Source organism: Papilio polytes, unplaced genomic scaffold (assembly GCF_000836215.1).
Source record: "Papilio polytes unplaced genomic scaffold, Ppol_1.0 DF824270.1, whole genome shotgun sequence".
Lineage (NCBI taxonomy): Eukaryota > Metazoa > Arthropoda > Insecta > Lepidoptera > Papilionidae > Papilio > Papilio polytes.
The window spans coordinates 1957344-1979557 of record NW_013524934.1 but is presented as its reverse complement, the minus strand read 5'-3'; the positions used below and the strand labels follow the sequence as shown (position 1 = coordinate 1979557).

Genomic DNA, 22214 nt, shown 5'->3' with positions numbered 1-22214 from the left:
TGACAAGAATCCTTGTTTACTAAACCGTATAGACTATCGTTATAATTCACAGCTGTAACCTAGAAGGGTAGGCAGAAAGTACGGATTCACGTTTGAATCGGTCCAGATACAGCTTTCGCCTCATTGACATTCATATACTTGGTCGTCAGTTTCAGGTGTCCTTAATATACCAATATCCTTTTGTCTATCTTTAAAAGCTACTTTTGAATTTAAAAACTGATACAAATTAGTACCGTAATTTACATATTAGCAAAAACCATATTAGTTTTTTAAAATGCCAGTAAAAGACTTTAAAAATAAACGCTTACATAAATATTTTCTAGTTATTTCAAACGACATGAACGCGTAACATATTTATGAGTGATCTTATGTCTCTCTGTCATGCAAACACTACTTACGAGACCTCCACTTCTAGTTTACGTACGTTTTAACGTTTACAAGCTACGTAGTACTATGTAATCTACGTAAACGTAATGTACTACGTCTCATAAAGGTGCATACAAAGCTCTTTTTTTTTCATATGCGTTACTTGTTACAGTTGTAATATTTTTATTTAAATAAATACAAACGTTATGATGCCATTGTTAGAGAGTTTTGTGACAATCATAGAACCCTTGCAGATAATGAGGATATAAAATTTCTTATTATTTAAATATACTTATAAATATTTAAATATACTTTATGCTTATTTAAAATCTATCAGAATTTGTTTAACTTCTTAATTTTAGAGTCTTTTTTTTAATTAATAGAAAAAATTAAAACACAACTATTCTTAAATAATCTTAGACATTGCTTTTTTAATATTGGATCTAATATGGATGTCGATTAATTATTTTTTGTCGGATATTTTATCGTAAAGTCGATAGAATTATCGATATAATCGATAATATATATTCATACGAACGTCACTAAGATGCAGCTGCTGTCTTTATGACAGCGTTATTTAATTTTGATTTTGAAAAGTTGATAAGAATTTTATATCAAGTAATGTATTGTTTACAATCGGTTTTTCCTTTTTACAATGATTGAAAATCGTTAGAACAAAGTATGTTAACAATAAGCAGCTGTTTATTCACGTAAACAATAAAATGGAACCAACATCACCATGGAAGACGCCAAACCAAGTAATGCAACTTCACAAGCTGAAACGAAAGAAGAAAGCTTTACAGGTAACTTCACTTGCACCTTATAAGTAAACTCTCAATTTAGGCAGATATTTTGCTTATACCATTTCTTGACTAAAACAAACTTAATTTTATACAGGAACGAATGAAACAACCTTCCAGACCATCGAGTGAAGAAACTCCTGCCCCAATTACAACAACTTTAGATTTTTCAAGAATTATCAATGGTGATAAAAGAAAAAACCCATTTTCAAAGTAAGTGGATTTGAATTCTTCTTGTCTTTACTCAAATTTGATAATTATAATGTTTGTAGTGTTTGTATTGTGATAATTACTTTAAAAATAAGAAATAAATATTATAAAGAACATACCAAAGAGATACATGCCTTAATTTTATAGATGCAGTACAGAATCAAATAAAAAACAAAAGGTAGATTCCGAGACTCAATTAGAAGAATCCAGTGACAACACTCTGTTTGCTCTCCTTAAGTTACCAACAAATGTAATAGAAAAGCCGCCAGCAAAAGTTGACACTGAAAAGCTTTCTACATTTTCTAATCTATTACAAAAATACACAGCTGACCACACTGTGGAAACAGTAAGTAATTTAATATCTAAAATTTGTTATTATATCAATGGGTGAAAAGCATAAAAACTTATTCTAACAATAATTTAAATTGAAAGATTTTCAGACGGGTTTCAGATTAAAGTTACTATAATTTTGCATATTTCATTGTTTATTAATGACACAGAAAATTCAACTATTCTGGATATATTACATGTAAGTCATTATGGCCTAAAATGGCACTTCAAAAAAATAGCCTTTCACCTGTCTATATTATACATGTTATTTTAGAAAATTTTGTAAAATCATAGATTAAACATTTGTTTTTTCTTATTCTAGAAAATAGTTGAAGAGAAGCATAAACACTTACCAATAGACTGGGCTCTGAGGACAAAGTTAAGGTTGATGTCAGCCAAGCCATTCGCATGGACAGCAAAGTTAAAAGCAAGTGAAGAAGCTTCAGGAATCACTGGGTATACAAATTATTTAAAAATAGATGTTTCTTTTGACTTTGTCCATGTAAAATGAAAAAAGTAGTAAATGCCTATATTACTTTGTAAGAATTTCTGAAATTGGGCCAGTAGTTTTTGAGTTATCTCACTACATACAGATATCCAAAAATATACATCTTTCCTCTTTATAATATTAGTATAGATAAGTTTTGTAATATCCTAGCTACTATTTACCATTTTGAATCTTGTTATTATAATATAATGCAGGCAATAAAATAATAAATTCAATGCATGCTGCTAAGGACTTGACAAATTACAAAGGTAAGAAGTAAACTAATTTTTGTCATCCCATCAATGTTTATTATATGTTAAGGTTATTGCTAGTATGTTATACTATTCAAAAGAGTAATTAAAATGTATTTCTTTGCCAGTTTTGTCCGTTGCCTGGACACCTCATCATTAACACTGGACACGTCACCGCGAGCGCGGTTCCACCAGTGCTGTCTGTACTGGCAACACCCGCAGCTGCCCTGGCTGCAGCTGTTCCCCCGCGCACCACGCCATGCTGCAGCGCCCGCGCTCGCTCTCACCACCGCACAGCGGGAAGCACTGCATAGAGACTGGACGGAGAGCTTTCGTTCTTTATTCCAGGTTAAATTGATTGTTGACTTCATCTGACTATATTTGTCATATAATTTTTATTTAAAAAATATGTAATAAATAAACCCAAAAATCACTGGGCTGATTGCTAAAATTTCTTTATGATTAAAAAGCTACATTATCACATGTTTTAGTTTATTTTTTGGTGCCGATAAGTTGCAAGCAGTAGCTAGTCTAATATGAAATTAGACTATCTTAACTTTGTGATTCTTTTTCAATTTATGGCATCTCCGATAAAACTGGCTCAAAAACACTGATAAATTCTTCAAAATTATGTTTCCTAGGTAATAAAAAAAGTTAATATTTAAAAGTTTATTGTCAGCTGGTGCGGGCGCTGCACTGTCCGTACTTCTACGTGTGCGCAAACACCTTCACGTGTGTGTTCCGCGCGGCCGGCGTGTGCGGCCTGTCGGAGCCCTGCGCGCTCATTGCGCCCACCACGCGCGGCTTCCGACAGACGTTGCGGCAGGAGGGTATGCTAAATATTGAAATCTTTTTCATAATTACGTGTAACTATATGTACCTTCTGAGGGACTCGGAGCCTACTGTAAATTAGGGTACAGTCATAGTCAGCCATACTGGGCCCAGGGCATTTTCTAATATATTGTTGGGTTAATAACACCTTAGCAAACTAACTGAAGGAAGTAATTCATTCTCACATTGCTAATTATTAAGAAAATTTGATTTCACAAATCAGTTTGGAAATGTAATTGTCTTATTTCTTCCAAAAACATATGTTTAAAAATAGTTCTGATATTTCTTTTCAATTTGCTTCTAGATGTGGAGTTCACGATGCCGCTACGGCAAGACAAAAAAAGACTAAACACATCTGCAGAGGAGCGTCCGAAGAACTCGTCTACTGACAGCTGCTACGACACGATGGAGGGCCAGCCGCACCACGACGCCAGCTCGGGGGATGAGGACCCCGACCAGTTCTTGTCACAGCTGGGCCTCGAGACCGAGGACCTTAGGAAGATAAATAATGCTCAGGTACCTAATTTGCATTGATAGAGGACTTTTTACATTTGGGCGAAGACTTTTTGTTGAGTAACGGAGGTATCCGCTCTGTTTGGTAGATAAGGAGTTTTCACTCTGCCAAAGAGGTAACATACTGGCCACTAAGAATTTTGTCTTTTTATGTGGAAAAAGAAAGTGATATTACGAGAAGCGCGTGAAATTGAAGAGTTAACGATTATAGCTAAATGAAATAAATTATGTGTACATGCAGATAAAGTCTAAATTAATTTGCTCTTTTTATATAAAATGTGATATGTCCGTGTGCAGGCGCGCGTGCGAGCGTGCGCGGAGAGCAGCGTGGACAGCGCGGCGCAGTCGCTGGTGCTGGTGCGCGGCGCGGAGGCGCAGGCGCTCTTCAACTTCCTGCTGAACTGCCGCTCGCTGGCCAGCGACACTGGCGCGCTGGCCGGCGTGCCGCCCACGCTGCTGGCGCCCACCGCCTTCCACGGCGGCGCGCTCAACTCGCTCAAGGTCAATATTATACAAACCGCTTTATATCGATGACATTTTGTACTTCTGTTCTATTAGTTAACTATAAAATTGATAAGCATTTTACATCAGACGTCAATGTCATGCAATTTATTCCATAGTAGACCACTTTGTAGTCAATTCGACAGCGCTCTCTCTCTCATTCTCCCATTTCCCAGCTTGTATCTCCATATGGTAGTAGGGTCAGTTTTGTTAATTTCTTACACTTCGCTGTAGTGTCGACATCTTCACCTGAACCTTGGCGCTTGCCTATGTCTGTTACTGTATTAGACTTTTAAATACTATAACACAGTTAACATTGCAGTTTCGTGAGAATACGGTGCAAGTGGAGGGCAAAAAGTACTATTCAATCGAATTACGCGGCCCCATCCTACCGAGCGCTGTGCCGGCGCTGTGCGGCGCGCTGCGGGCCAGCGCCGCCGCCAGCTACAGCGCCACCTTCGCGCACCTCGCGCCCACGCTCGCCTTCTCCTGGGCCGCCGGAGACATCGCACAAGGTACACTACACTACACTGCACTGCAACATCGCACACAGTGCACAACATTACTCTGTAACATCGCACACGGCGCATAACACCACTCTGCAACATCGCACAACTCTACTCTGCAACATCGCACACGGCGCACAACACCACTCTGCAACATCGCAAAACACTATTCTGTAACATTGCACACGGCGCACAACAATACTCTGCAATATCGCACACAATGCACAACACTACTTGCAACACCGCATAGTACCGCACAGTACTGCAACATACCTTCGGCGTCGTAAAACAAAAAATGGTATGTACATATAAGCGACTCTACAAGATAGCAGTTGAAAGTTATCGAATTACAGTTTAATGGCGAATATTGACGAAGTACTCGACACGATTCACATAATATCACTGACACTATATTTTCTGTAAAAAATGAATTTTCATTTCTTTTAATTTAATTTCAGAGGAATCTTCAAAGGACAATGAACCGAATCATTTCACTAAAGCGTTTAATAATGAAAACTTATCAGACTGCGGCATCAGCAAGGACATGCTGCAGTTATTCTGTTCCTCAGATCCCGATCTGGTGAAGTCACTTGATAGCGTCAGATATAATGCGGAAGATGAAACGTATTCGTGGTGATTGTTAGCGTGAGTTTCGACTGACGAAACATGTCAACATGTTTTGTCTTTTCAGTAACAATGAAAGAGATGACTATATTTGTATGTTTCGTCAGACGAAATTCACATCAAATGTGTGCATGTAAAGATGAAATAAAATTGTTTGAAAAATCAGATTGTTTTAATAAAAGAAACAACAAATCACTTAATCATATGATTTATTCAATTTTCATTTTTGGTAAATTAAAAAGTAAAATAATCATATAATCGACAATCACTTAACAATAAAACAAGATTCATACAGATCAGGATGAAATAAATAATATTTGTGGGAATTCTGTTTAATATGACATTGTTAACTAACTGCACTAATTACTAATTATCACTTCAAACCCAAGGTGGAGCAGGAATCTTGGAAAGCTTACAATCTAACGTTTATTATCTACGCGACTGCATCGTCCGCCAACTGAAAGAAAAACGAAACAATTAAAAAAAGTTAATACAAACTGGATCTTGTAATTTCAATATTTAAACTTGCTTACCTGGTAGACGTGTCAAGTTGAGTTACAATGTAGGTCACGAAGGCTTATGATTTCTGCAAAAGAAAAAACAGTATATTTACTTCTAAAAATACATTTTTAACCTGCACCAGCACAGAACAAAACGTAAAATTTTTAGTTCTGGTTTGGGGCATTTTTTTCCATATAAAAATATTGTTGCAAACGGTAATTCCAAAATTCCATCATTGAATTTAATAGTTTTAAAGAAAGCGTCATAATGTTGATATGAAAAAACAATATTAAATGAGCACAAATGTAGGGGAGTTGTTTACATTAGAAGATGTGGATGTGGAGGAGGGCTGTCCGGGCACGGAGTACTGCGGCCGGAAGTTGGAGAAGTTGGCTGCGGCGGCGGCGGCCGGCGCGAAGCCCGCCAGCGCGCCGCCCGCGCTGAACCCGCCCGGGAACTGCGCCATCTGCGCCGCTGTAACACGCACAATATATTCCTTCTACTGTTCTAAGTATTTTATCATTAACGTTTATTTAACGTTTTACGGACTATTTTATAGAAAGACTAGTTATTGCTTGCGGCTTCGTTCGCAAAAAACAGCCCTTGTTTTCACTAATAACATTGCTTTATTATAGTGAAAAAAACTTTTTAATTGACTCAAAAAATACAAATCTTTCTTTATAATATTAGTATAGATAGAAAAGAAAAGTATAAATAGAAAATTAAACCAATATGTAAAAAAGTATAAACGCGATTAAAATCTATAGAATTCACTAATTTTAGTAGAATTTAGTTTGCTCACAACTATAGTACATTTTCACTAATGACTTTTTAATCGAACATTTGTTTGTAAGTAGTATTCCACATTAACATAGAGACACGGCGATACTTGTAAGATGTGCGGTACCTGGCGGCAGCGGGTTGCCGGCGGTGGCGGCGAGACGCGACAGGATGGAGCGCTCCGACATCTGCAGCCGCTGCGCCACGGGCGGGATGCGCGCCAGCGTCGCCGGCAGCCGCGACACGTCCGACTTCATGTCCGACAGCAGCTCCTCCAGCTGGTTCAGCACCTGCACACAACCACACTCTTATCTATACTAATGTAATAAAGCGTAAACACATCTTAGTGATGTATAACGCCAGCAATCATAGTACATTTTTGAGTTTTTTTTTTTTTGATAATAAAACCCTACTCTCAAAACACGCTTTAGACTATACATTTTCACGCTTTTTAACTTAGGGAGTAAATTATTTGAAAAAAAAAAACTACAAGCTTACATCAAAGAAGCAAGGTTGCCATGGTAAGGATATTGTCATTTGTGCATTTAAATTATGACATTTGCAATTAAAAAATATCATTTAAAAAAGTGAACAGTAACATGAAGTTTTTATAATTTGAAGCGACAAGCCGCACCCGACCAACTCGTAAGTGATAAAAGTAATCGGAATGTGTCGGTACCTTATGCAGCACCGCGTTGGCGGGCTTGTTGCCGGCGAGGGACTCCTTGCTGAGGTGCTGGTGCGACTCGGCAAGGCACTCCACCTCCGCGAAACGCGCATTCAGAGACATCGCGGGGTGGTTGGGATCCTGAGTCAGGTTCAGGTACGCTGCACGCCGCAGCTGCTCCTCGATCACTAGCGCCTGCTCCAACAACTATAAACATTTGGTTACTATTAATATCATTACGATAATTAAATTAAAACTAATTTTAAAGGACTAAAAACTAACCTTAAACCGCCTGGCAAGGAATTTGTTCTTAATCTCGAGGAAGTTGCCTTTGCCGACGTCCATTTTGAATGGTTCGTTGATAATGGCGAAGCGCAGGTCGTTCTGTATGTCCTGCCAGCGGCCGTAGCCGTGTGTGACGATGCCGGCCAGCAGCCAGTAGTCGTGCCGCCGATGCCAGATCTCGTACTCGCGGCCGGGCGCCGCCGCGCGCTCCTCGTTCAGCCATAGCGTGTGCAGCTCCGTGAACCCGCCGTCCGCTATATTGAACATGAACTTGCGTCTCTCCACTTTCAAGTCGTCCTCCTCCTTCACTAACACCACATCGTCATCGTCGTCATCCTTCTTCTCGTCCTTAGGCTTCTCCGACGCCTCAGACTCGGTCTTGTCGCTCTTCGCATCCTCTTTCTTGTCGGAGTCTTCCTTCTCCTCTTTGACTTTATCGCCCTCTTCGGACTTTTTATCATTTGATTTTTCATCTTCCTTGGGAAGTTCCTCGTCGACAGACATTCGCCTTTCCTCTTTTATTTCCTGTTTGACTGTTTCCTTTTCGTCCTTCTTTTGGTCTTCATCATTTTCCTTGACATCACTTGTGTCCATTGGCTCGTCTTTTACTTTACTCTCCTTTGAATCAGACTTTTCATCTTTAGATTCCTCCTTGTCGTCTTTCTCTGAGCCTCCCGGAGTGGGCGCTTGTCCTGTGGCCTGCGATACTTGTGTGGGTGCTGGCGATGGTGCGGCTGATGTTATTGGCGTGGCTGTAGACGGCGCGGGGCTGGGAGCTGCACTTTCATTGGCAGTGCCGGCTATTTTAACTGGCTCCACTGGCTTACGTATCAATTCTGGCATACTGTAATATCCATTGATATGTTCAAACTCTTGAACTTTCTTTCTGATAAGACTCATCACACCGATTCGCGTTAGAACATGCTGCCGAGACAAACCTTCCCTGGGAACTCCGTCAGCGAAAGTTTCGGCATTGTCTGCACCGGGTTCACATAAATGTCGCATAAACAGTGACACATAAGCCTTGAAATTGCGTTCAGATTTCCCTCTAAGGTCTCGAACTAGCCATTGAGAATTAAATGCATCCTGTGGTGGCATACCGTATCGCATGATAGCATTAAGGAACGACTTCCTCTGTCTGGCGTTAAAACCGAGCACCTCCATGTTGCCGCCGACTCGAGCAAGTAACGGTGGAAGAGGCCTGTCGCGCTCCTCGCGCCTCTCTAGCCTCCTCTTGCTGCGCCGACTGAGAAGATCACCGTTATCATTCTTTTCATCGAAATCGTCATCTTCTTTATCATCTTCACTACCTTGTGAGAAGTCAGAATTGTAATCGGATCCATTTTCTTGCCATGTGGAATCCTCTCTGTTTTCAGTTTGAGCAACACTACCGTCGTTATAGTTAACTTGTTTGCGTACTCGCTTGCCTTTACCGAGGGTTCGCGCTTGGTCTTCTTGGTGCTGTTCATAATGATGTCTAAGTAATTTGATCCAGTAAGCTGGGTCAGTATTTTCTGCTTCTTGTTTAATAATTTCAGTATCCACTTCCTCTTCGCCGTCGCCCTCTTTGGTGGAGTAGCTGGCCACCTTGAAGGAACTCAGGTACTCGTTGGCCCAGGATTCCTTCTGTTCGATACCCTCCTTCGATCGATCGAGCAATTCGCCCACAGCTCTATCATCGTAATGAATAGCTTCTTCTTTACCTTCTTCTTCTTTGAACAATTCCTCTGTACCAAATCTTAGAATATCATCTAATTCTTGCTTAGTAAAGTTAGCGCCTTTGCCGCCCATGCCGGGACGCACAACCAAGTGAGTCAACATCATCTTTCTCTTAGCTACTTGTGTTACTCTTTCCTCTACACTGTTACGTGTGACGAAGCGGTAGATCATCACTTTGTTTGCTTGACCTATACGATGGGCACGAGAGAACGCCTGAATGTCATTGTGAGGATTCCAGTCGGAATCGTAAATAATAACTGTATCAGCCGTGGCTAAGTTAATACCTAAACCACCGGCTCTCGTCGAAAGAAGGAATACAAACTGCTGAGCTCCCGGTGCGTTAAACCTATCGATAGCTTCTTGACGAATCGTTCCAGTAATACCACCGTCAATGCGTTCATATTTATATCCTTCGCCTTCCAAGAAATCTTCCAAAATGTCCAACATTTTTGTCATCTGTGAGAAAATCAGTACTCTGTGTCCTTGTTCCTTAAGTTGTTTCAACATTTTAGACATAAGAACCAGTTTTCCGGACGCCTTAACTAAAGCCTGTGTTTCGTAATTTCCATGAGGACCTAGCGGCGCCTCTTCCGCAGCCACTGGGAACAGGTACGGGTGGTTACAACATTTCTTTAAATCCATCATCACATTAAGTAAGGACACAGTTTGACCACCGCTCTTGGGATTCAAAGCTTCGTAGTTTCTAGTAAGAATATACTTGTAGTATTTCTTCTGCATAGGCGACAACTCCACACGTACGATGAATTCTGACTTCGTGGGCATGTTCTTAAGCACGTCGGCCTTCAAACGTCGCAGCATATGCGGCCCGAGCATTTCGTGAAGCCTCTTGACTTGCTCCTCTTTTGAAACGTCCGCAAACTCATTTTGGAAAGCGGCGAGATCGTTGAATTTATCTTTGTTTAAGAAATTCAAAAGATGGAACAACTCCTCGAGGTTGTTTTGCAAAGGAGTACCGGTCAGGAGAAGTTTGTAGTTGATGTGATAGCCGGCCAGAAGCCGGAAGAATTTGGACTGATTGCTTTTGAGTCTGTGAGCTTCATCTACCACCAAAACGGCCCACTCTATAGAGCCTAAACATGTAGAATCGATAGAAATCAACTCATAGGATGTGAGGAGAACATTAAACTTGACTTGTGACTTGATTTTCGAAGGTCTCCCGCCTCTATTCGCGCCATCATCGAACGTAAGTTCGTTCTCTCTTATAACTGCCCTGGAATCTTTGTCGCCGACGTATGTAATGCAGTACAAATCTGGGGCCCACAGTTCAAATTCTCTCTCCCAGTTGATAATAGTTGACAGAGGTACTGAGACCAAAAATGGACCTTTACAATGTCCTTCTTTGAACAACGAGTAAAGGAATGTAACCGTTTGAATGGTTTTACCGAGACCCATTTCATCTGCGAGAATGGTATCGATTCCTTGTCCCCACGAGTATCTCAACCAGTTGAGACCTTCCAGCTGGTATGGATGAAGCTGCATTCCAGTCTCGTATACAAACGGCGGTTGGTCTTCGTACTTCTTGTTGAGGTTAGTTGTGGGACGTTCCGGTGGGGGATTGTATTTCCTGGCTTTCATCTGCAATCCACTGCTGCTCTCGTCATCATCAATAACATCTTTGTTCTTGCTCTTGCGACCGGCTTTTTTGCCTTTGCTGCCTTTTGTTTTACCTTCAGAAGTGATAAAGGCTCGCATATCCTGAAAAGATTAAAGTTGATCTGAAAAGTTAGATCATCGGCATACACGTCCCTTCTTTATAATATCTATCAATGTCATTCAGAAGTATTAAGAAAAGCGCCATTCTAGCATTCAATATGTATGAGTATTGAAATTGATTACGTTGTTACAAGTATATCATACTCATGGTAATATTATAAATGCGAAAGTTGAAACAGATGGATGTCTGTTAGAGTTTGTAGCCTAAACGGCTGAACGGATTTTAAATTAAATTTGATGTAGATGCAAAGGATAGTTTGGAAGAACAGATAGTCTACTTACTTTTGTTTTTAATACCACACAGACGGAGTCGCAGACAAAAGCTAGTTATTGTCTAAAATTACGAATAGAGATTTACTAAAAATATGTTTGAATATTAATTACCTGATAATATTCCATGGCGTTCTTGAGTCCGGCGATGTCCTCGTGCTCGGACTCCCAGGTGGCCTGGTCGTAGGAGAGGTCGCGCCACTTCACCAGGAAGTAGGTGGTGCCGTCGCGCGCCGTGCGGTGGTTGATCACGCGGTGCACGATCAGCCACTCCGGCTTCACGCCATACCTTCATAAAAACAATCATCTTTATTAACACTCTTGTTTACGGTCCAGTGTGTTATTCTCAAAATCAATGAAATTGCTATTGAAATACACAAACTTAGCAAATAACTAGTGGATATCTATAGTTAGCCTATTACTGACATTTTACATAACATTCGCGGTTCCACCAATAGAAAAATTTAATCAATACTTTCGTAAAACTTTACTAATATTGTAAACTAGATTTCGCCCGCGAATCCGTCAGCGTGGAATTAAAAAAAAATAGAAGCCAATAGCCTACGTGTGCTTCCATCGAAATCCAGTTCAGTCGTTCATCCATCCATCCATCTAAGCTTTCCGATATTAAGTAAGATGTATACCTGTAATATTTCTCCTCGAGTATCTTCTCGTCGGGATAGTTCTCCGGGTCGTGTTTGTTCTTGAGGCGCTTGCGTATCTCGCGCTCCTCCAGCGGCTCCTCCAGCTTGGGGGGCTCCTCGGGGTCCGACTTGCGCATGTAGTACCGGTACATCAGCGGGTGGAACACGTCCAACTGGAAACACATTTAAAAACAATTATTATGTTTGCATATTAATGATTGCAATATCGTCTGTTGAATGTAAGAAGGTTGAGATGGATCTACAAAATTGGAGTGATTTTTAAAAACGAAATATCATTTGCAAATGGCTGAAGCTTATTTGTAAAAGTTTAAACATAAAACGTTTGTCGCCTCCTACATCTCAATATGCTTTTTCTATCGTTTCCATTTGCTGCCTTTTGAATGGTGGCTACAATAGTTAAAAATGCATTTAAATTATTGATAACTATGATAAGTGACCTGTATCTCAGATATCCAGCTGCAGTGCCAGTAGGAGCGCTCGTGCCACTTCACGAAGAACTCGCGCGTGCGCGGCGCCTTCGTCTTGCCCGGGCTCTCCACCCAGCGCCATGTCAGGATCTTCGCCACCTTGCCCTCCAGCGGCAAACACTGAATACACAAAAAACAGATTTATAAAATTTATTAAAAAAGCATAGCAAAGATAAATACAATGTTAACTAAGCACCAAGCTTTAAATCGACCAACTAGTCGCTCAAATTAATTTAAAATCAACAATTTGCTGATTCAAGCCAGTTTAATTTAAAAAAAAAAAAAGATCAATCGACTACATTTCCGTTGAATACCCCTATTTATACGAATTATTTAACACTATTGATTATTATTAGAAAATCTGTTTTATTATACTTACACTACACCGCGGACATTTCCACTCTCCGTCGGGCACCTCCTCCAGCGGCGGGTTGAGACAGAAGCGATGGTAGGCGGACGGGCACGAGTCGCAGCACAGCAGCTCGCCGCCGTCTTTACATATCCTGCAAATAATTACATACATATTGTAATATTCAAACATTACAACGTTACATAGCAAAAGCCGATAGAAATTATATCAAGGTCTAGCTGTTCCCGTGTGACTGACAGAAAATTAAGTAAATTTTATTTAATTGTTTACATGTGTTAAATTATCAATTGCAAATGACAAAATGAAATGACATGATGACAATCCTTGACAATCTTGCTTCCTTGATGTTGGCAGCAACTTATGATCACTTTGCCACATTAGTTTTTATCTAAAATATTTACCCGCTAAGTTTAATGGCGTGAAAATATATAGCCTAAAGCTTGACGTAAGTGTAGGGCTTTTTATTAGAAAATGAACTATTCAAACATAATTGCTGACATCTTAGGCAACAACAAAGTGTGTCTTTACGCTTTATTTTAATAGTATAGAAAACTTAAAAATCTTACGAAGATATCGTAAAGGAGTAAAAATCTATTTATATCAAAGACATTTAAGAAATAAATAAACTAGACATAGGTAAAAATATTTTTTGACCGGTAACTTCTTTGAAAGGGACTATGTTAGTTGTCAAGTTTAATACGCCTTATGTCCTTGTATTATAATATTCTAAGAAGACGTCAGTATATGTTCTGACCTGCAGAACTCCTGGTGCTCATCATCATCTTCCTGGTCCTGGTTGCCCTCGGCCTCGCAGTGCGGACAGGACCAGCGGCCCTCCGGCGTCTCCTCCAGCTCAGGGTCCAGACACACGAGGTGGTAGGCGCGCGGGCACGTGTCGCACAGGATGATCTCCCCGCCTTGCTGGCACACCTGAAATATGGTTTAAGAATAACCTTAATATAAATAAAAATTCACTTACTTGAGGTAATTAACTAATGCTAAACATTTTGTAACAAGATTATTACAAAAGTACTGACAATCTTACTAATATTATAAGTGCGAAAGTTTAGATGGATGTTTGTTACGAGTTTGTAGCCTAAACGGCTGAAAGGATCTCGATGAAATTTGGCATAGATGTAGAAGCTAGTCTGGAAGAACACCTAAGCGACTTTTCCTTTTTTAATTCACTAAATGTATGAAGTGACGAAACTTGACGTATACAAAGAAGAATTATAATTGAGTTACATAGAGATATGTAACTAAATGTGGCATGGAATACGTTCATTAAGTACACATATTAATAATAAATTATTTAAGTTTACTTCTTTGGGTTTTGTTTTGCTTTTTTATGTACAAAATATACCCATTACACTCACTAAGGAAGCACCTCAGCGGTTATATATTTTCTCTTCGTACCTCACAATAATCCTGGTGTTCATGTTCACCCTCCGCGCCGTCTGGGAATTTATTTGTCGTCTTCATTTTCTTCTTCTTCTTGCTCTTATTGCCTATTTTTGTTTTAGCCTTCTTCTTTGGCTGTTGCTGTAAATATAGAGATTATTAGTTTAGACATAATAGAAACAATGGGAATTTAAGTAATCAATCGACCCGATAGAAACAAAATAGTGTATTTATAAACATATTCATAATTTTAGTGTGTACTAACTGGTGCATTAGGGTCTTCATCTTTGATTGCGACGCCCTCCTCAGCGGCGGCGGAGGGCTTCGGCTCCTCGGCCTCCGCCAGCATCTGCTCGAACTCCGCGTCAGAGTCCGTGTTGGCGCCCGCGCTGCCCTCCTGCTCCTCGTCCTGCTGAATTGTAATACAACAAATTATTATATACTAATATCATAAAAAGTTTTTTAGTTATGATTATTGAGAGAGGTAGACCTAGAAAGAGACGGATAGATTATGTAAAATGTGACATGATCAAGAATGATGACTGAGATGACGTATGATAGAGTTGTATGGAGGACAAAAACCTGACACGCCGACCCTACGGCTGTATTATAAGGTAGGGGAAATGATCATAATATGTGTCAATGCTCTTTTTACTTATATATATATATATATAAATTCATTAGAATTTCCTTAAAATTACAATCTTACTAATATTATAAATGCGAAAGTTTAGATGGATGGATGGACAGATGGATGGATGGATGGATGGATGGATGTTTGTTAGCGTTTGTAGCCTAAACGGCTGAATGGATCTCCATGAAATTTGGCACAGGTTTAGAGCATAGTCTGGAAGAACACATAGGCTACTTTTTATCCCTGGAATAGTTACGGTTCCCGTGGGATTCATTAATTTAGTTTTTTAATGTTTACTCGATCATTCTGCAACGGATCAACATATCTTATTGAAATTTGGCACAGATATAAAACAAAGTCTGGAGTACACGTGGGATAAGCTTCATCCTCGAGAAATGTCCGGTTCCCGAGGGGTACGTAGCTTTTTGTTATTTTTATAGTTTTCATGTTTTCTAATACCACGTGTACGAAGTCGCGGGCAACAGCTCGTATATATATAAATTCATTAGAATTTCCTTAAAATTACAATGGCATATAATTTTTTCGGCGAATTTATATTTTAAGATAAATGCGACAATACAATTCTGTATATATTTAAGTCGGCGTTTCCGAATTCATAGGCTTACTACGTCTAATATTTGGTTTTCTACTAGGTTTTAGAACGGGGTGATGTATTAAATGGAGGAGAGAATGCTAAATGAGCAACACTTACACTGCTGGTCCTCTTGCGCTTGCTGAACTTGATCTTGAGCGTGGGCACCTTGGGCTTGCGGCCGGGCTTGCCGCGCGGCGCGCCGCCGTGCTTGGGGCGGCGGCCGCGCTTGCGGGGCGCCGGCGTGCCCTCGTCGCTCGCCTCCTCCTCCTCCTCCTCCTCGGGCTCCTCGATCACATCTTCTATCTGTTGATTATCAAATTCTTTAAAAAAAATCGCAAAAACACCAAAATGTGTATAAACACTTATACAATATCTTACTAATATTATAATGCAAAAATTTAAATGGTTAGACGGGTGTTTTTTAAAGTTTGTAGTCTAAAGAGCTGAATGGATCTTAATGAAATTTGGTTTGGATTTAGAGGATCGTTTGGAAGATCAGCAGGAAAGAAGCAAGATTGCCATGGTAATTGTAATTGTTAGCTAATGGCGAGCCTAGTAATGATAAATCATTTGCAAATATAAGCAATAAAATAAAAATTCTATAATGCAGCCGAAGCCGCAGGGGAACAGCTGGTCTAGTAATAAATGATACATTACCTTACTACTATCTTTAGGCGGACGACCCGACCTCGCCTTCGGCGTATAGTCTGAGGCCGTGGATGTGTTGGTATTCTCCTCAGAGCCCATCGCTTGCGGACCTCCGCTTAAGTGCGGGTTTGTTTCGCAGAACAAACGCCATTTCGCTGCCACCAGCATCATTAACTTTGAAACTGGCACCTGAAAATGAAGAAATTAATACACAAAATCATCTTAAAGTTTGCATAGTGAAGAAACAGCAAATTTATCGAGTTTTAATTATAATTACGATCCCAATATCATTCAAGGACACACCTGTGGTGTTGGCATACCTTAGGGTTTTCTTTAACAAGCAGCGGCCGTACGTGCTGCTGGAATAACTTATATGATGTGAGGTTTTCAAAGTCAGCATCACTGTACTGTATATCTACATCTGTGAGACCAAATGAAGAGCACACCTCTTCTACTGTTGGCATACCTAGACAAATAAAAACAATAATTACATAAATCCTATTTGTATGTTTCAATAATAATAGGGCATATTAAAGCCCTTTGTAAAAAACTTATAGTCCTTTTCAAATATCTTGGCGGCCCGCGCGGCGCGAAATGCGCGATGTGCCCTCCCTCCGCATCCCCCTTACACTTAATATTCTGCGCAGCGAATCTCGCGAAGTTAAGAACCGCCAAGATATCGGAAAAGAATAATTTAGATGCTATAAGTACATAATCAAAGTTAGCATCGTTTTTGAAAATCAACCAAGAATTTCTATTATTTATATCATCAATTTGTTTCGTCAATAAAATGAGCAAACTCGATGAGTGACAAGTTTAATATTGTGCGATAATTCAATAAACAAATATTGGTCATGTCAGAGGAATACGTCAACGTGCTCTCTCGGCATTGTTACTTTGATTTGGACTTAAATATTGATAGTTCCATGTAGACATACATATTTGAAAAGATACACGTTAACACCGTAATTCGACTACACTATAATTCTATACAAATACTAAAATCCTTGTAGATTTCCGCCATGTTACAATATTGTAGATAATAAGAGAGCGCGCACACCTTTGACTAAACTATCGCACAACTGATTAGTCGCGCTTTGATTCCTATGCGCTAAGGAGGTGCGCACACTCGATTTTTAGTTGTCCAACTAAACAGTTGAATTGGGTACGAAACAATCGACAATCGTAAAACTGTTATGCGATACTTTAGTCAAAGGTGTGCGCCCGCTCTAAGGTGCGGGGTTTTGCTACAATATTGAAACAAAACGTTACATCACATTGCTACTATAGTCTCGAAAAATCTAGATTAAGCGATTGATCGAGTAATTATTAAACTGTTCTTAATGCAGCTAAACCCACTTATTAAATATAAGAATATAATTACTTCGCAAAGCTGATGAGAAAAGTAAACATAAAAAAATTATACGACGTAATCAATAAAACCATTAACTAAATAACTAGTTTATTCCCGCGACATCATTCGCGCGGATATAAACTTAGTAGCTTAGATATCCAGACTACATTCTGCATCTGTGTCGCAAATCGAGAATCATCAAAACATCCTAACTTTCGCATTTATAATATTACTAGCTTTCGCCCGCGTGGAATTAAAAAATAAAAAATTGATTAACCTATGTGTTCTTCCAGACTATCCTCTACGTCTATACCAAATTTCATCGAGATCAGTTTAGCCGTTTAGGCTACAAACTCTAACGAACATCCATCCATCCATCCATCCATCCATCTAAACTTTCGCATTTATAATATTAGTATGAAGTAAGATGACATATGACATAGTTTGAATATGTATTATTTTCCTCTTATTTACTCTACTTCTACAAAACATAATTTCAAGTTACGTAACCACGCCCGTGCAATGTTACGAAACTAAATCCATGATATAAAGTTAAAATGTATTGATAACGTTCCGTGTCAAGGCTGGCAGCAATTTCCCATAGAACTAACCGGTACCATTACTTTGCCAATAAGACAGTAGACTTACATTTGTATAATTTAATAAAACTATTCTAGTTTTAGGGATCATCATGTAACAATTTAGGTCATACAAATAAATGTAGTTTTATTTAAACTAGCCGTTGCTCTCGTCTTCATCCGCACGGAAAAAAAATAATAAATACAGCCTACTAGCTTTCACCCGGGACTTCGTCCACGTGGAATTTAAAAAAAAATTAAGTAGCCTATATGTTCTTTCAGACTATTCTCTACATCTATACCAAGTTTCATCGAAATCCGTTTGGCCGTTTAAGCTACAAACTCTAACAAACATCCATCCATCAAAACTTTCGCATTTATAATATAAGTATGAAAGTATGAATAGTATGATGTTGGTAAAAGTATTTTTGAAATCGGCCCAGTAGTTTTTGAGTTTTTTCGATACAAACAAAAAGATAAATACAGATTTAAAGGTTGAAAGATATTTTAAAGAACCTTTGAATCGTGCATCAGTCAAATTATGAGTTAAATCATTTCGAAATTAATAATCTAATGATCTGAATTGTATATGATTAAAATAACTATGGTGTGAAACAATTACATAACAAATAGAATCATCTCGATTATTCTCACTTTTTTATTTCAAAAGACACTCGCAATAGTTAATTATAATACGTAATACAATAAAAATTACAATTCAACATAAATAATCAGAAATCGTAATTTTGAGCGCTATAGTTTTAAATTTCTAAGATAATAAAAAAAAACATAAATAAATTACAAAACCATTACCAGTTCTTTCCTAGTTAATATTTCATCATTACAATAGAAACGCAAAGTAATTGAAAGATTACTTAAAAAAACTTTAGAAAAAAATTTCAATCTGAAAGTACTCTCGACACAGCGAGATTTCAACTTGTTACGTGCTGTTTATAAATAGCTAGTCAATGTAAACAAACGCCGGTAAATTGTAACAAATGTTTGAAAAACCTCTTAAATCTACAAATTTTATTTGGTGGTTAGCTATAATAAAGATTTTATAATACAAATATCATGGTTATCTTGCCATCACATTATATTGTCGCCGCAACTAACATAATTTGCCTTACTTGCGGTCTCAGATATACTGAATGGTTAGTTAAGTAGTCCCTGTAAATCTCTCGTACAAGTCTATTCTAAAAAGATTTCTTTAGTCATCCCTTATTACGTGGTTTACAATTATCGTCTAATGATATATGCAAAAGTTTGGGTGGATAAATGTTTGTTAACTAGGAATCTCTAAAACAACTTTACGAATATCAATGATATTTGGATATAGAAAAGTCAGGAAGAACTCATAGGCTACTCAATTCTTTTTTAATTTCGTAAGAGGAGATAAAAGTAGTAACTTTGTTAAAGGACTATTTGAATATCCAATTCTTACAAAACAGGCGATGTGTTTTGTACTGTTATTCCGTCAGTGTAAGCCAACTGTTAAAGACAATTGAACTGCATTACAGATGTTATTTAGAACAAATAGTCAAGTGGCGAGCCTAGAATCTAGGCGGTCAAGTTACGGTTTATTGTCACATCTCACTTTCCAAAGTCATCGGTGCACGTTATCTCGGATTACATACGGAAGTCCCGATTTAAGGCGTCAACGTCGAACACACTTGTTACATAACATTGTTTCTAAATGTCTACTACTATATAAAAAAAAAAAAACAAATTATTTGTTAGGACATTGACTTTAGGAAAGAGTGATTGTTTATAAAAAACATATTTATGTACGTAAAATTTGCTATTGATTATTTTTAATTTCGAAAGGTAATATTAGCAGATATATTTAATTAGAGCATAATTATTTTCGATCTGTATGCTTTGTTGGATATTGGGTACTTTTTAAACTATTCAATTATTGTGCATGCTAAAAAAGTTTACCATAGAGAAATTTATTCTTTGTGTAATTAAAAAAAAATGGCCGCCATTTTTGGTCACGTAACAAAATGGATGACGTAGCAGATGTCGGTACGATCGAAATAACAGGTCATTGATCCGACGACCTTCGAAACAACGCAATTATATTTCCAAAACTTGCTTAATCCTATGAATATTTTTATAACTAATTTAGAATCTTCTTTAAATCTAAAATCACATAATTTCTTAAACATTACAGGTGAAAACACTTTTACAATTTTACAAACATTAGCTGATTCAGTAATCCTTGTAAGTAGGTCGTTTCTTATTTAAGATCATAGTAACATAACATAACTATACAAAATACAGACTTTATGCAAATATAGCACAAAATTACCTACACATTAAGACATGGCAGAAGATACAATGTCCAGTAGTCAGCTTAATACATGATGCATAAATAGAAATTAACTTACTTGAAACAGAGTCAGATGTTGCTGGAGTTGAAGTATTGTGTTTACTTCCTCTTCCCTTTCTAGACTTTTTACTTGAGGACATAGCACTCAATGCATAATCACTGTCACCTTCTGCTTCAATTTCAAGACCAAAATCATCATCCTAAAATGAAAAATAATTTAATAGAACCAATAACACTAGGAAACTAAAAAACTCATTAACAATTTTGAACAATGTTTTTTTATAGATATTAAAAGTAAAAGAATTAAATAGATTATGGTGCTAACCTCTTCGCTTTCATTTTTACGCTTCTTCTTCTTCTTTCTCCCCTTTTTTTCTTCACCTCTAGCCTTTCGCTTTTTACCTTTCTTCTTTTTTCTACCATCTTCTGGTGAATAATCATCATCCTCCTAATAAACATAACAAATGTAATAGGAATTTGTGTATAGACTATGTTTATAAGTTGTAAAATAGTATCTAATATTAGACTCACCTTCAGGTCTTTATCACAATGAGGTTGCTAATGGTGTTTTTTAATAAAAAAATAAAGATTAAAGCAATGTAAATCACAAACAAATTACAAAAAAACAATATATAATATTATTTACAATGTCTATGTCAGCATAAGCCAATCTTATAAACAACTTTTATAAATAAAAACAATAAAGAAATGATTTAATTGTATTTACCTTTGGTGGGGCTTCATCACTCTCACCAGAGTTTTCATTTTGACCCTCACCTTCTTCTACATCTTCGTCGCCTGCAACAAAAATTTGCACTTAAGTGGTCAAACCACTAACCACATGGTTTACACCTGCCAATCTCATGAGGATCCATGGTTTTTCTTATAGCACGCGCAATGCTAGCGTTAAGGTCACTAATCCCTTTGTTTGGCGTCGTCCATTTTGTTAAGTATAGTAATGAGGGGTAATGCATGTTCTTTTCTGTCACGAACTGCCACATAAAAATATTTACACCCCAACGACAACAAACTCGCCATTATACCAATATAACTTGTCTTTTAACACTGCACTGCTCGTATATGACTATATTGTTTCACACACAGCACCATCGAACCCAAAATCTCCGTATATTTAATTGCTTGCCGCAAGTAAACATATGATACCGCTATTCGCGGCTTACCTATGACATGCTAGTAACGAAATCAAACGTTTACCTGCGAAAGAACCATCAACTTCATCGTCTGATGCCATTTAGATTAAAATTTAACACAATCTAAACACAAATAAATGAATTTAATATAGTAAAGATAAAGGACGCGCAGTTTTTGCGACAAATGGTAATTAATTCAGAAATTGATGCCGCCGTCACAACGATGAACGAACTAGCATGGATGAAATAGCAAGATATGTTTTCTCATTCTAACACGCGTTGAAAAAAAAAGAAATTTTTGGGATACCACATCATAAAAAAATTAAAGTCCCAGTATTTCGGTAAATATTTTATAATCTAAGTGCAACACAGTAATGTTTTTCACTCGCATGTACAGTAATTAATGCATGTAAATTCCATTGTCACCCGTTGCAACTTTAACCGTTTCACCGATTTAGATGCGTGAGGTGCCATTCAATAAATATTTCAACCTGGAGTGTTTCTGGGCTATAGTCAATCGAGTTTATTTTTCTTTTTAATTTTACAGGGATTCTTATTGCCGCCTATTAAAGTACATAGAGTACATTTTTTCATTTGAAAACTTCACATTGATGTATTGGAAATTTTAATTTAAATATGGC

The 22214-nt window shown here is 38.0% G+C and overlaps 2 protein-coding genes across 3 annotated transcripts; one reads left to right on the top strand and one right to left on the bottom strand.

Moving 5' to 3' along the window:
- Positions 1-929: 929 nt before the first annotated feature.
- Positions 930-5584, top strand: LOC106103903 (protein downstream neighbor of son homolog). The gene is made up of 10 exons (XM_013283818.1): positions 930-1169; positions 1264-1379; positions 1524-1722; positions 2029-2162; positions 2573-2792; positions 3124-3274; positions 3580-3791; positions 4086-4289; positions 4612-4804; positions 5254-5584. The coding sequence occupies exons 1-10, from the start codon at positions 1089-1091 to the stop codon at positions 5430-5432; spliced, it is 1689 nt and encodes a 562-aa protein (XP_013139272.1). The 5' UTR covers positions 930-1088; the 3' UTR covers positions 5433-5584.
- Positions 5585-5675: 91 nt separating this feature from the next.
- Positions 5676-21814, bottom strand: LOC106104448 (chromodomain-helicase-DNA-binding protein Mi-2 homolog). Of its 2 annotated transcripts, none has more exons than XM_013284508.1 (20): positions 21638-21814; positions 21150-21220; positions 20748-20870; positions 20481-20622; positions 16476-16621; positions 16165-16344; positions 15625-15810; positions 14544-14690; positions 14294-14419; positions 13632-13807; positions 12887-13010; positions 12478-12627; positions 12020-12192; positions 11490-11664; positions 7650-11087; positions 7380-7574; positions 6828-6990; positions 6243-6394; positions 5953-6005; positions 5676-5876 (listed from the first exon to the last, which is right to left on the bottom strand). In XM_013284508.1, the coding sequence occupies exons 1-19, from the start codon at positions 21672-21674 to the stop codon at positions 5997-5999; spliced, it is 5913 nt and encodes a 1970-aa protein (XP_013139962.1). In that variant the 5' UTR covers positions 21675-21814; the 3' UTR covers positions 5676-5876; positions 5953-5996. The 2 variants fall into 2 exon arrangements, with proteins under 2 accessions (XP_013139962.1, XP_013139970.1); XM_013284516.1 differs by having other exon boundaries at positions 14544-14687.
- Between the last annotated feature and the right edge of the window lie 400 nt (positions 21815-22214).

Coding starts and splice junctions, on each gene's coding strand:
- LOC106103903 (XM_013283818.1), top strand. CDS start 1,089: ATGGAACCAACATCACCATGGAAGACGCCAAACCAAGTAATGCAACTT. Junction 1,723..2,028: donor CTGACCACACTGTGGAAACA/GTAAGTAATTTA, acceptor TTCTTATTCTAG/AAAATAGTTGAAGAGAAGCA. Junction 4,805..5,253: donor CGCCGGAGACATCGCACAAG/GTACACTACACT, acceptor ATTTAATTTCAG/AGGAATCTTCAAAGGACAAT.
- LOC106104448 (XM_013284508.1), bottom strand. CDS start 21,674: ATGGCATCAGACGATGAAGTTGATGGTTCTTTCGCAG. Junction 13,011..13,631: donor GAGCACCAGGAGTTCTGCAG/GTCAGAACATAT, acceptor AATTATTTGCAG/GATATGTAAAGACGGCGGCG. Junction 6,991..7,379: donor CCAACGCGGTGCTGCATAAG/GTACCGACACAT, acceptor GGTTGTGTGCAG/GTGCTGAACCAGCTGGAGGA.